The sequence below is a fragment of the Nelusetta ayraudi genome, unplaced genomic scaffold (assembly GCF_046127955.1).
Source record: "Nelusetta ayraudi isolate G7.1 ecotype Tasmania unplaced genomic scaffold, CSIRO-AGI_Nayr_v1 ptg000006l, whole genome shotgun sequence".
Classification (NCBI taxonomy): domain Eukaryota; kingdom Metazoa; phylum Chordata; class Actinopteri; order Tetraodontiformes; family Monacanthidae; genus Nelusetta; species Nelusetta ayraudi.
Window position 1 is genome coordinate 5864283 of NW_027466056.1, and position 13718 is coordinate 5878000.

General features: G+C 47.4%; 1 protein-coding gene and 1 long non-coding RNA gene across 3 annotated transcripts; one reads left to right on the forward strand and one right to left on the reverse strand.

The window, feature by feature from the left end:
- Window positions 1-1177: 1177 nt before the first annotated feature.
- On the reverse strand, window positions 1178-13077 carry LOC142882789 (putative ribonuclease ZC3H12C). 2 transcript variants are annotated; one of them, XM_076017453.1, is made up of 6 exons: window positions 12898-13077; window positions 4950-5808; window positions 4703-4842; window positions 4363-4597; window positions 4110-4216; window positions 1178-3923 (listed from the first exon to the last, which is right to left on the reverse strand). In XM_076017453.1, the coding sequence occupies exons 2-6, from the start codon at window positions 5735-5737 to the stop codon at window positions 2353-2355; spliced, it is 2841 nt and encodes a 946-aa protein (XP_075873568.1). In that variant the 5' UTR covers window positions 5738-5808; window positions 12898-13077; the 3' UTR covers window positions 1178-2352. The 2 variants fall into 2 exon arrangements, with proteins under 2 accessions (XP_075873568.1, XP_075873567.1); XM_076017452.1 differs by lacking the exon at window positions 12898-13077 and adding an exon at window positions 9374-9521.
- Window positions 12352-13549, forward strand: LOC142882795 (uncharacterized). Its single transcript, XR_012925968.1, has 3 exons — window positions 12352-12947; window positions 13393-13440; window positions 13522-13549. It is a non-coding gene; the product is annotated as an uncharacterized LOC142882795 (long non-coding RNA).
- The last annotated feature ends 169 nt before the right edge of the window (window positions 13550-13718 follow it).

Sequence of the window (13718 nt, forward strand, 5' to 3'; positions counted from 1 at the left end):
GCAACGGGTGTCAGTAAAATCTAGAATCCTAAATTTTACACATTGTTCCTTTATTTTTGGACCAAAATAACCATTTCATGCTGAATTTGACAACTGGTACTTGCATCCAGCAAAACATTAGCAAAAAAACACAATGTAATTTTTTTTGTGCACACATTGAAATTGGAGGTCTCTGACAGTAAGCATCATGTTTCCGTGGGCTTCAAAAACTAACACGGCTATGTACAGAACACAAGAAAAACATGCAGAAAACCAAAAGTAATAATCGTAAAAAAAAAAAAAAAAATCCCCCAAAAAAATCAACACATGCATAACAGTTAGCTGAACACAGTTCAGAGAATTGGATGTGTCATAAGCACAATGCCATGAAGAGGCATTACTTTGGGCCCACGCTCTGAGGCCACGCTGACACACAGTGCCAGGAGGCCAGAGAGAAGGCGCTTCTTCGATACACGCAAAGGTCTCTCGTCAAGCGCACGTGTAATTGCACCACGTGCAGTCTCCTGCACAAGGCAACACGCTGGACGAAAAAAAAACAAACAGTGGGGTTTATGTAAGCTGGCTTGTGATGAAGTAAAATGAGCGGCGATTTATGATCCGAGTCAGACTGCACTCAAGGTGCCGCCTGCACATTAGTAAGCCAAATTTATTCATTACCTATGTCACAATAAAACCAGGAGAATTTAGCCGAAGTATGCTAATGTTTTACTCATTGAAATGAGTGTAATCTCAATTACACTCCAGGGTAAGTTCACGAGAGTGTTAAGTATTTGGAAATGTTGGTATAGTATTAAGTGCTATAATGTGTTCACTGTGTGTGGTCAAGTAATTTCTTTTTTTTTTTTTTAATTGTTCATTTTTAGAAAATATAATTTGTCCACTTACAATCTGATTGAAACTTTCTGCGCCAGAAAGTACATATTACCACCAATTTTTCATCCCGCTAATTATTTAAGTTAAGTTCTGCAAGAACTTAACAACTTAACAAATGAAATTCTGTAACACTTATGGTTGAGCTAAATTAATTTCGAGTGGAGACCGCAGGACATGGGACAAGATTTAGAAAAAAAAAAGCTGAAGCTTTCTGATCATTTTTTAGAATTGATATACTAATAGGTAATTTACAATAAAACATAAATATTCATTTGTTATAAGCTTAGCAATTAGTAACGTAAAAAAAATAAATCATTGCCGAAAACCAAGAAACAAAAACCTTCTAGCATTTGGCTTACGTGGAGCTCATGTTAAAACATATAATCTGCTGAATTAACAAGCCAGCTTTGAAACCCAAATGTGCAGAGGAATTCATGATGACCTAAACATAGTAGGCCGTCATCTCCTTCTGTTTCATAATACAGGTGGAAATAATTGTCTCAAAGCAATTTCCAGAAGGTTGAAAGAGTTCAAACATGTGGTGACTGCTTGTCCACGCACTTCAACTAGACAGCAATACGGCAAGAGTGTTTTGCAATAAATACAGATCGACAAGTCCGTGTAATGTATAGAACATCAGCGACTTAGTTCATGATACAATTTGTATCAAACAAGGTTTTTCTCCGTCTAGCATGGATTCAGCTGGGATCTGCTACAGACAAACAGCGGCCGGACAGAGCAATGGCAGGAGACCCGTTAAATATATTTACAGCGTGTGCACGTTCGATTGACAATGTCCAGGCATTTCCTGTCTGTAGCAGATACCGGAGTTGACCCCAAATAAAGGGCCAGAGAGAGAGAGAGAGAGAGAGATGTCCCTTACTAAAACTAAGGTACACACGACAGGGTCACCCATCTCTACAGCTACAACTCCAACCTCCTACCACCAAAACACATTATCTCTAAGACCAAGACCTCTCAGACGCCCATTTCTTAACATGGAAAACAACCTCACAAACAAGCAAAAACACTCGTAGATCAATATACTACTACACAGGCCTTGGGGGGGGGGGGTTTGAATCCAGCAGCAGCCGTAATGTGGGCTGTATTCACAAAAGTCTCACCTCATAACTGGGTGGAGGGGCGGGGGGAATAGCTGTAGGGGAGGAGATCTGCTACGTCATAATGTCTAGTGTCCACTTGTTTAGTGACAGTTTTTGGGTTGGAATATTAACCAATCAAAAAGGTGCCATTTAAATTTAATGATGAGTTGAGTAATGATGTTTTTGTATTCCGCTAATAAATAAATAATGGTAGAAATGACTCCTCCCCAAGCTCACACCAGTATGTTGCACGTTTTGCCAAATGACTTGATCATTACAAGCATCTTGAGCCTGAATTCATTTCCTCATTTGTGCAAGGGCAGTTTGCTGATTTCTGGTGATTTTCAGCAGATTTTCAGCAGTGGTGCTAACTTCCTCAGTAGCCTGTTTGACTTTTCTCTGCCAGGATGGCGGCTGCCAGCTGCTGAGCATCGGTGACGTGAGGGCTCCTGGCCATCACTCGGCTGACGAGCTCCGAGGGGAATATGTTGCAGAGGTTGATGTACACTTTCTCCCGCAAGTCCTCGTAGTGGCCGTGTGCAGGGGACTCTGGGTGCTGAGGTATGTAAGGTAGGGGAGGGGGTTGGGAAGGCACGGGTAGGTGGGCGCCGTGGGGTGGGTATGGCGGCCGGTGTGGGGAGTGGGTGGCAGGCGGCGGGTGGTTGAGGTAATGTGTGGGGGATGGGTGCAGAGCTGGGTGAGAGGAGTGGCGCTGGCCGTAACCCTCCTGCGCCCACGGAGGGCCGTGCCAGGATGACTGGCGTGTGTCCGGCAGGCTCTGGTAGGCCGATGGCTCGTACCGAGATGGCTGCAGCGACGGCTGTCTGTAGTACGCCTCCCAGCTGTGGAGAGGTTTCGGTCGGTGGTGTGGCGCAGAGAGGTGCTCGTACAAATGTGAATCTGAAACGCTCTCGACCCGGCTGGGCGCCAGGCAACGGCCAAGAGGAGAGCCGGGAGTGTGTGGCGCGGACTGGGGCAAAGAGTGGTAGTCGCCCGGGCAGCTCGAGCGTGCGGTGAGAGGCTGATGCTGCAGGTGAGGAGGCAAAGGATACAGGGGGCGTTTCGGGGTAGCCTCTGGCGGGGGCGGATCATGAGCGCAACTCTGGCCTCGGGCCATGTGTAGGTGGTAGCCGTGCATCCCAGAGTTGGAAGAGTGGGTGTGCTGGACGTTGGCGTACTCGGCCGAGTGAAGGCCACACATCTCATGGCTGGTTGGGGCATGGTGAGGAAAGAATCGCCCGTGGAGGTTGACAAAATGGACGCCATCTTCCAGCAAGCCTTCGGGCGCACAACTGGGACACTGTCGCTCGCCGTACGAGTCGCAGCTGCTCCCGCAACTAATGTTGCTCTCGCTGCCGCACTCGGAGCCCGCCGAGCCCATGGAGCCGAGCCGCAGGTCCGTGTCGTTGGCGAAGCGGCAGTCCGGACTTCGCCTGGACGAGAGGGTCAAGCCGGAGTACGCACGGGTCACCGAGTAATAGTGCAAGTCTGGAGACTCAGAGTGAGGGTAGAGGTCATGGCTGGAGGCAGCCATAGTGTGAGGAGTTCCTGCTCTGGACTGTTGTTCCTGCGGTAGATTAAGTGTGGATGGAGGACCACACTCCGGAGCTGGGGACATGTTTGTGCTCCTGCTACAACTGCTGCTACTGCTGCCCATGCTGTTCTTCTGAATCTCCAGCCTCTCCTTGGCCAGAAGCTTCTCTTCTGCGTCACTGTAGGACAGAGCTCTGATGCTTGGGTCCGATTGCCGCTTGGGAGCGCCTTTCTTGGCCTCAATGCTGCCAGCTGGCACGCTGTGGCTCTTCACAAGCCCAGAATCCCCCTGGTTTTTTGCAGTGACACAGGTCTTGGCACTTGCACGCAGCTCATCGGCCACGGCACGCTGAGGTTGGCCACCCCTTTCCGGGTGGTAGTACTTGCACTTGTGACCGTAAGTACACTTCTTTCCTGAAACCAACGGAAAAGAAGGTCTCCATCAATATTAACTTGGATAGCATAAAAGCAAAACAGGCAGTGACATCACATGCATTGGCAAAGTTTTACATTGGGACAGACCAGCAGTTTTACTTAGATTCCTTTCTCATTCCAAGCCCATGCTGGTCATTCAGTTAAATACATAAGGTAAAGTTCTACCATATGGGCAAGGCTGTTTCTTCTGTTCAGGCATGACAGGCCTTTTGCGCAGGAAGTTGTCCAAGCTGGGGCCATGACGACCAAGAGGGTCATCGGGTGGCATGAATCTGAGAGAGAGGAGTTTGATCCTTGAGAGGGATGTCTTTAAATGTGGTACAGCACATTGATTTGTGAGCAGTAGTGTTGAATGAAGTAAATATCTATCTACAGTATATTCATGTACCCAAGGTGGTGTTTGCGACCCTGCACTTACTTGTCATTGACAAAGGAATACATTAGCAGCCGCTCGTCAATGAACTTCTTCCACTCAGGCTTCTCATTAGCAAGGTCTCTGTAGTTGTCGTTGGAGACGATGATGCCATCTGACTCATAGGCGAGCTTGACAATGAAGCGGTCGTCATAGCAAACCACGCGTCTTCCTTGTACCCGCCGCGAGGGAGTGAAGACAAGGATCTTCTCCTTCTCAAGGCGACGCAAGATCTCCTGATCTGTATGTGTGGGTGGACATGGTTAGGGCATATAGTCAAGAAAAAACAAGGTGGCAGTTGTGCTCCCACCCACCACCCCTCCACATGTCGGTCTTTTGCAAGGACCTGTTATAGGGGCATCAGGCCGGGACTGCTCTTTCCTCCACGCGGGCACAAAAACTGTGATGTCATGATGGCCACGCTCTACGAACCAATCTACAGCCAGCTGGATCCCTTGGCAAGAAAACACTTCCTTGTTGCCGTGGCTACGGGAGAGAATCGATTACCTATTAAGCTTCTGGACAAGACCTTCTGACATACACAGATCTGACGGCATCAAATTAAAAAAGAGGGCAGAGTCGTGAAAACTCACCTCATGGCCACGTTGCTGCCATCCACCACGATGGGACGTAGGTTGTCTTGGTCGCACAGAGAGTCTGAAGGACATGGAGAGTCGGACCGCTGGCCATCTAATGGGTCGGAACAGCCGCAAGAGGAAGAGGAGGATGAAGAAGACGAGGTAGAGGCCAGTGTTCGTCCGGGCTGCTCACTGTCGGACTTGGTGCCCAGCTTGACCAGCTCTCCCAGTATGTCATTGATGAGGGTGTCTGGGCCAAGCTTGGACAGCACCTGCCGCACAGTCTCCTCGCAGTAGCCCAGCTTCAAGGCGAACTCCAGTTTTGTCTGGTACTCCTTTAAGCTGGCCTCCGAGACCGGTTCTGATGTGGGCGGCTCGGGTGGCTGCTTGCAAGGCGAGGACTGGTCAGGGGTGTTGTGTTCGCCATCCGATGGAGGCTCGGGAGGACCCTCGGTTCCTAGATCCACACATTGAGTCCGACAAAGGGGCTGGTGGGTGTTCTTACCGCTAGCGGATCCAACTTCTCCACCATCGGGATTGTGGCAAGCCGCCAATTTCGTGCCGGAGAGCAGCGTTGTCTCGCCCTCGGCGTCAGACCCGACGTGTCCATCTGTGGTGGGCGGCGGAGGGGAATCGACAGCACCGATGCTGCTGCCAGGGCACTCCCCCTGCTCCTCCATAGCAGGGGGTCCGTCAGAGGTGCCAGCCTGCCGGTCTGCCCCCGCTACGTGGAGATACTCCACATCTGGCCCCAGGTCGAGGATGTGTCCTGCTCCTGCCTCCACATGGTCCTTCTGGCCCATGGATCTGTCCCAGACATCCAGCACAACGGGGGCCGACTGCTGCCCGCTCACAAAGCTCCAGTCATGGGTGCCTAAAGGACGACACACAAAGCAAACTTATATAAGTGCTGCCTGTTGTCCATTTTCAACTTTTAGTTGTCACCTCAGGATGTAATGGACTCGCGTCTTGATTGCTACTAAATCGGCACAGTCCATTAGCAGTGACCAGATTAAATTGTGCACAAGGACAAAAGTTGCATGTCTTTGATATTTTTCTTTGCTGGGGTTATACACTTAAGTAGCGTGTCATATAATATTGCAATCGTTTTTATGGACGAAGCTTTGAGCTAAATTCTAAATTATTAACTCACCTTAGGCCATTTGTGAACTGAAAACATTAATATTTATCATCTCGGAACGTTTTTGCAGAGCAAGTGGGGTGACTGGTGAGAGCAAAGGCAAATATTGACACTGCAAACGGTTCAGCTGAAAATAATTTGCAAAGTGATTTTTGCATCGCACCGTTGCTTTCACATGATCATGTGAATGTTAATTTAGGAAAATCTTTTATTTTTTTTAATTTTCTTTTTAAGAAATAAGCTATAAACATCTTTCCTGTGCACTCTGAAGACCCCCTGTGAATGTTGTCTGAGTGGCTGCTGTAGGCGGTCGGGGACGGTGGCGAGACGCTGGCTGGCTGGCTGACACAAAGAGCCGATGGGGGCCTCTCACCCTAATTAATGGACTCCCGCTTTTTTCCTCCCTCTCGCGCTCTTCAAATGTCTGGGTCCAGATTGTTTTTATAGGTCCACGGCACACAGCATTAATCTAAAGGTTTGGGGGAGGGGCAAGTGAGGGCAAGAGATGAGGCCCGCAGACCCCCACAACTCCCCCCTAGTATTCCATCTGATAATTAAGGCCCATATGCTGCTTCATGCACAGGGGTGGCCCAGTCATTCATTAACCCCCTCTCAACCCACCCCCCGACCCCCTCCCTCCCACCCCCCAACCCCTGATCTGTTTAAACTAATCTGATTGGTGTCAAAGATTTTTAGGCGCACACAAAACGCTGGGAGCACTTTAACAAAGTTAGTCTTGCACCATAAAACGGGTAATGAAGAGTGAGTGGTTGTCCACTTTCAAAATGGCACCATTGGGGGGGGGGGGGGGGGATCTACATTTCCCCTTACAGGGTGGACAAAAGTGGAGCATTTGTATCTTTTATCCCAAGCTACTGTTTTATTTTGTAGTTTTGCATTTGGCACTTTGACAGTTGGACTTTAGTGCCGTTGCCATTAAACCAGCGCTAAAAATGGGGTCAGATATTGTCGTCTTATCGTCGTTATAAAAACAAAAACAAAAAAAGTTTTGTAATCCCGAATGACCAGATGATGGAAGGGGAAGTGACTCGCAGCCGGTGGAGGGGGTGGAGTCGGGACGTGGGGAGGGAGGGAGGCAGGGAGTGTGCATTTTACGAAAAAGGGGCTGCCTAGCAACTCGGCTTGAGCTACTGTTGCTAAGCTACAGCTGTTGAAAGCATTCTCCCCGATCCAAATGCCAAGACAGAGGCTGGCTGCCGCGTCTTTCTCTCGCTCACACACACGTTTCAACAAAGAGGAGGTGGAAGGGTATTGGATGGGGGGGGGCGCTTAAGCGTGCCTTGATGGCAACTCACCCTGCCAGCGTAGATGGCGGCCGGCGTGCAGCAGTGATTCGGCCCCCTTGGCATCACCCAACGTGGGTGTGATGTGTGTTGAAGGTGCCAGTCAGTCACCACACACACACACACAGACGCACAACATCTGGTCCCACAAGGTGACTCATGCTGCGGTCGTTAGAGCGAGACTATGTGGGAGATGTTTTTTTGTGGATTGTGCTGACACAGCGCAGACCTGCTCTCCTGTTTTCTATAAAGTGTGACGTCACCCAGCCAAGGCACGGGCCTCACGTCAGACGTTACACCTGCTTGCCTGGCCCAGTGCACAAAGTGGGTCAGCGCAGCGGCTCTCAAGTTTTGGGGATGATCACTCCCGTGTTAGCCACGTCTTAGTCTCTTGTGATCGCCATCCATTGCAAAATACCTCAACCTTAATGCAAAATGGTTTTTAAAGAAGGAAAGTTCAGCGCTGGTCCACTTTCTGATCCTCCCCCCCCCCCCCCCCCGCCCCCCCCCCCCCGATAAGCGGTTGCAAAATGGCAAATATCAAGAGATTGCAAAAAATGCTTGAGTGGCTACAATTGAGTTGGAATGGTTTGCCCTCAATTGTGACTGGCAGTGTGAAGATGTAAACAAACCACAACGAGATTAGATGCCAATGCATTGTGGGATAGATTCACAAAAAGTAAGTCTTTGAGACAACAGTCAGTTGTTGTTTTTTATGTTGTGAAGTGTCTCAGATAAATGGCTCAAAGGTGAAGATTGAACAAATATGTGCATTTAAACAAAGGAATTTATTTCATTCTGAAAATGCTGCCCAATAGTGACCAAAATGTGTTGCCCCCCCAGCTACCAGCATCCAGACAAATCCGATTGTAATCCAGTTGTTTTATCTGCTTAAAAGCCCACAGCAAGCGCCACTCATAAACTTGTTACAGTTGCAATCTGATTAACCGGGGAGTCCTTCCACACTTTTGAAAAGCTAATCCAGTGTCCACAGCAATGCCTCTACTTGGACTTTTTTTTTATTTTTTTTATTTTTTTTTATTTCTAACGGTCCCTCCCTGCAGGAGCGCCGACCTTTTCACACCAACACACGCCCAGCGGTTGCATCTTTCAAACGGCCCAGGAGCTTGAGGAGCTGGTGGCCTTAGCAGGAGGCACTGATGAATATGTAACACTTCCCACCAGCGGCTCGCGGTGGGGGCGGGGGGCGGGGCTTGTCGTGCAGAGAGTGGTGCTCTGTGACGCGGTAATCAGATGTGTGTTGGGGTGGGGGTGGTGGTGGTGGTGGTGGTGGTGGGGGGGGTCCTGGATGCGATGCACATCTAGATTTGTGCGCTAATACCCCCCCCCCAGCCCAGCCGCCGCCGCCGGCAGCAGGGGCAGCAGATGTCGGCTGAGGGAGGGGACGCTCGCAACTGGTGTCACCTCCACACCAGCGCACACACGCACGCGCGCACGCAAATACACAGTGTATACAGTGGGGCACAGACGCACACCTTCTGATGCCAATAAGACTCTATCCCTCTTCAGCTCAATATGACCCAGATTTGAAGATGCTTGCTGCAAAAAACAAAACAAAACGCCCCCTTCACTTTTTAATACGGGCTTAGAGCTGAAACTCGAAGCAACGGCAGGCAGGCAGGCAGGCACATGAGGAAATGCGTACCGGCTTTTTTTCCTCTCTCTCTCTCTCAACTCACACTGTCTCACACTGTTACACTGTCTTATTTGAGCAGTGCAAGCATCAGCAGCAGCAGCTGCAGCTGCAGCAGCCTCCTCACAACACAACTTTCATACGTCCGGCACTTTCCAGTAAGTGAAAACAGAGACACGCAACAGAGTGTGCACAAGTTATAAGTTGCTAACGGCGGCGCTGCAGCCTTTGTGACCTGTCTCGCAGGTGACGCAGCCGGAGCGGCTCCCTGGACACCAGCTGGACGAGGACACAAGCTGGACGAGCCAGCCGGTTGACCATTTCTGTGTCGCGGACTCACCGAGCTTGAAGAGATCCGTAAAACAATGAGGAGGGAGGGAAGAGATGCTGATTATCTCATTTCTGCAGGTTTTAAAAATCCGCGTGAGGCAGAGGAAGAGTGCTGGATGTGCGAGTCTGCCTGGGTCAGGACGGCGTCTGTCTGTCTGTCTGTCTGTCCGTCCGTCCGTCCGTCTGTCGCTCCAACCTCCTGAGTCCTGGGACGAGCCCTGGGACGAGTCCTCGGGAGCGGCCGCGGCAAGCAGGCAAGTTGGACAATGAAGTGGCAGAACAGATGGACCAACAATGTCTGCCATTCTCCCTCCCCTCCCCACACTTTGCTGTGGGCCAATCAGGGAGAGTGTGTGTGTCGGGGGTGGGGGGCGGGGTGGGCGGCGACGTCTGCAACGCCCAGTTTCCCCGAGGCACGCGTACTCAACGGCACACACTCCTAACCTCCGCCTGAAAGGGCTTCCCCTGTGTGGCCGAGGGAGGGGGAGGGGTGGGGGGGCCGCAGAACAATGGGGGCCACACAATAGGGGAGGCTGCGGAGGGCAGCTGCATCATGAGGGTTGGTGGAGGGGTGCGGGGGGGGTTTACAGCCCCCGGGGAGCATCGTAGGGGAGAAACACCTGGCCACGGAGCAGCGCGGCCACTCTTCTCCCCCTCCTTTGTGCCACAGTCGGACAGAGAGGAGAAAGGAGAGTGGTGATAGTGGAAGTGGGAGGGGCGGAGACATCAAAAAGTTTTGTTTTGTGAAGCAGAGAGCGGCGGGGGGACGTGGCCCTCATTGTCGCCGCACACTTTAGCGGCAGAGGGACTCGGAAGCACAAATCTTTGGCCTTCCACCTTTTTTTTTATGGCCGCCAGTGCAAACAAGGGGGATTTTAATGGTTGGGGAGGGGGGGGGGGCACAGAAGACACAGAAAGTGCAGAGTTTTTAATCCATGCTACTAAGATGAGAGAGTTTGGTTGCGGAGATGCAACAGTGTTTTTGGAGGTCGGGGGGGGGCAAGGATGTTTGGAAGCAGGAGAAAATATTGGATGGGCCCAGTCGCAGTGTCTCATCTAGCAGAATAGCAGCTGCTCAAATAGGATTGTATTTTTTTTTTTAATATAATTTTACCCATTTTGTTTTAAAAAAGTATCTATAAATACAGATATGAGAAATGTCAATGAAATATTTCAATTCCAGGCCCCGGTAACAGTGTTTACCGTCATTTAGCAGTTTTTTAAAAATAGATTTTTCATATTTTCTACCATGTTAAATATTGATAGTTCTTTTTACATAGTCAGTCAATAGCAGCTGAGAAGAAAAACATTGACTTTTGGGTAATAAGTTTGTTTTTCTCGAGGGCTGAACTTTAACGTTCTCATTTTTTTCATTGGGACAAAACAGAAAAAGAAGAATAGAAAAAAAGGAAAAATTTGCACGTCATCAAAAATAAATAAGCTCAAGTAAAAATAAAATGTGAAAAAATGAATTCAAAACCGAGTCGCTGAGTGGAGTCATCAAAGTAGCCCAGCGTGACGTTGCATTTTGTTTGCTGGACACATGTGACACGAGGTCATTCAGCCGCACAACTGCCCGGTTACAAGAGATCCAACAGCTGACCGGCTGCACAGTGTCCACACCCCAAGACAGAGGAGCCCTCTGTACACCATCTGTCACACCGCAGACAGGTGCGTTTGTGTGTGTGTGTGTGTGTGTGTGTGTGTGTGTGTGTGTGTGTGTGTGTGTGTGTGTGTGTGTGTGTGTGTGCGCGTGTGCGCGCGTGTGTGTGCGTGTGTGTCGCTCCCATCACATGCAGCAGCAACAGGGCGCGCTGTTCAGACACACAACACAAGCGGCACAAGCGGCAGGGTAGGTAGCAGTGTTGGCAAAAGAGAGCTTGGGCTGACTGGGCCAGACGGAGGACACGTGTCGCTGCAGTCTGACACACATGGAATGATCTGAAGGCTGAAGACGCGCGTGCTCGTATAAACGCAGGACCTGTGTAAATGTTACACAAAAACTTGCGCCAGTCCTGTAAGATCTTTTGTACTTCCACCGTTTTACCATTTACAATTTAAACAGTTTACATTTGGGAACAGGAACAGGACAGTGTTTTGACTGTTGCTTAGTGTTCAGGTGTGTGTGGCATTGTTGAAACTACACCCTTTGTAAAACCCATGTGCTCAAATAGAAGCTGTGTGTGTGTGTGTGTATATGTATGTATGTATGTATGTATACATATACAGGTATGTGTATGTATATATATATATATATATATATGTATATATATATATATATATATATATATATATATATATATATATATATATATATATATATACACGTATATACACGTATATATATATACACGTATATACACGTATATATACATATATATACATATATATATACGTATATATATATATATATATATATATATATACACGTATATATATATGTATATATACGTGTATATATATATATATATATATATACACGTATATACACGTATATATACATATATATACATATATATATATGTATGTATATATATATATGTATGTATATATATATATATATGTATGTATATATATGTACGTATATATATGTATATATATATGTACGTATATATATGTATACATATATATATGTACGTATATATATGTATACGTATATATATACGTGTATATATGTATACGTGTATATATATATGTACGTATATATATATATACGTGTATATATATGTATATATATATGTACGTATATATATATACGTGTATATATATATATATATACGTATATATATATATATATATATATATATATATATATATATATGTATATATATATATGTATATATGTATATATATATATATGTATATATATATACGTATATATATATGTATATATATATGTATATATATATATATATATACGTATATATATATATACATATATATATATGTGTGTGTGTGTGTGTGTGTATATATATATATATATATATATATATATATATACATACGTACGTGTACATATGAGTGTTGTTTTGTTATAAAGCTCACTGACTTCAGCTGTTTGCAAACTACACTCTGATCCGAGAAGACACCAGGATTAGGACGTCGAAGGCAGAGACAGCTGCTGGGTCTCGCTCCCACCTCCCCACTCACGCCCGTCGTACTCTCCTTTACCAACATAACACACCAGCGCACGCACAGCGGACAGGTGAGACACGACACTCGGGCCCCCATCATCATCATCATCATCATCATCATCATCATCATCATAATCTCCACTCTTTCAGCAACAACAGCTGCATCCCTGCCGGGACGCAACGATCCTTGTGGTTGACAAGAGTCCACACTGCGTAAAATAATTAACCCCTCTAAACTAACTATGTTCCGGATAGCAGTGGAGCGCGCCGGGGCGTGCACAGTCACTGCGAACCAACGCCGTCACGACCTCCCCGCAGCTTTCACCCGCACCAACCTGCGGCTTCCGGCCGCTACAACAAGGCAGCTCGATAGGGAGCCGCTTCCTATTCGGATACTCACCTCCTCCGAGCCGCCGCCGCTACCGCCGGAGCCGCGCCCTTAGATTTGTGGTGTCCGTTATTTATTTATTTTTTTAATTATCATTAATAAAAGGAAAAAATAAATAAAATGTTGCAGAACGTCCCCCTCCCTTCACATTCTGGCGACACAAAACATCCGGCTGCTTTTGCAGCGTGACCCAGCCAAGCTTTGTAAAGTTAGGAAATATGTAGAGGCGACTTCCGCCAACTCGGCTTTTCAAAATAAATGCGGATGCAAAGGCCCAAAGCCGTGCAGCGGCATAGTGCTGTGGAGAATTGTTTTGGGGTTGTTAGAGCATTTCAGGGGCGGCATTGTGAACCTATAAATTGGATTGTATTTACCCTTCTCATCCTAAATGTGTAATTCGCTGAATCGTGCTATGCATGAAATGTTATTAATAGCCTACGATGAAATATTTAAAAGAGAATAGAGAATAGAGGCTAACTTTACTATTTTTTTGTTTTTGTTTTGAAGGGCTTGAAGACATGATGTGCGGAGTTCACAGGAAAAGCAAATTATCAGGTAACAGAAATGCATTGCTCGAAATATTTTGATTGTTAATCTGATTGAATGCATCAGTTGTGTGTTTACTTCCTGTTGCAGATACTCATGAGCTGTCTGACCTCAGAATGCAAGTATAAATACACGCTTGTTTTTTGTTTTGTCTGTCTGTATGTATGTATACATGCAAGCTGTTGATGCACCATTTGATGGAATTGGCGCTGTCCTGTCTCAAGTGCCACCAGGTGAGACTGTTGCTTGACCTGTCGTCTTCGCCAGCAAGACACTGTCCGAGTTCA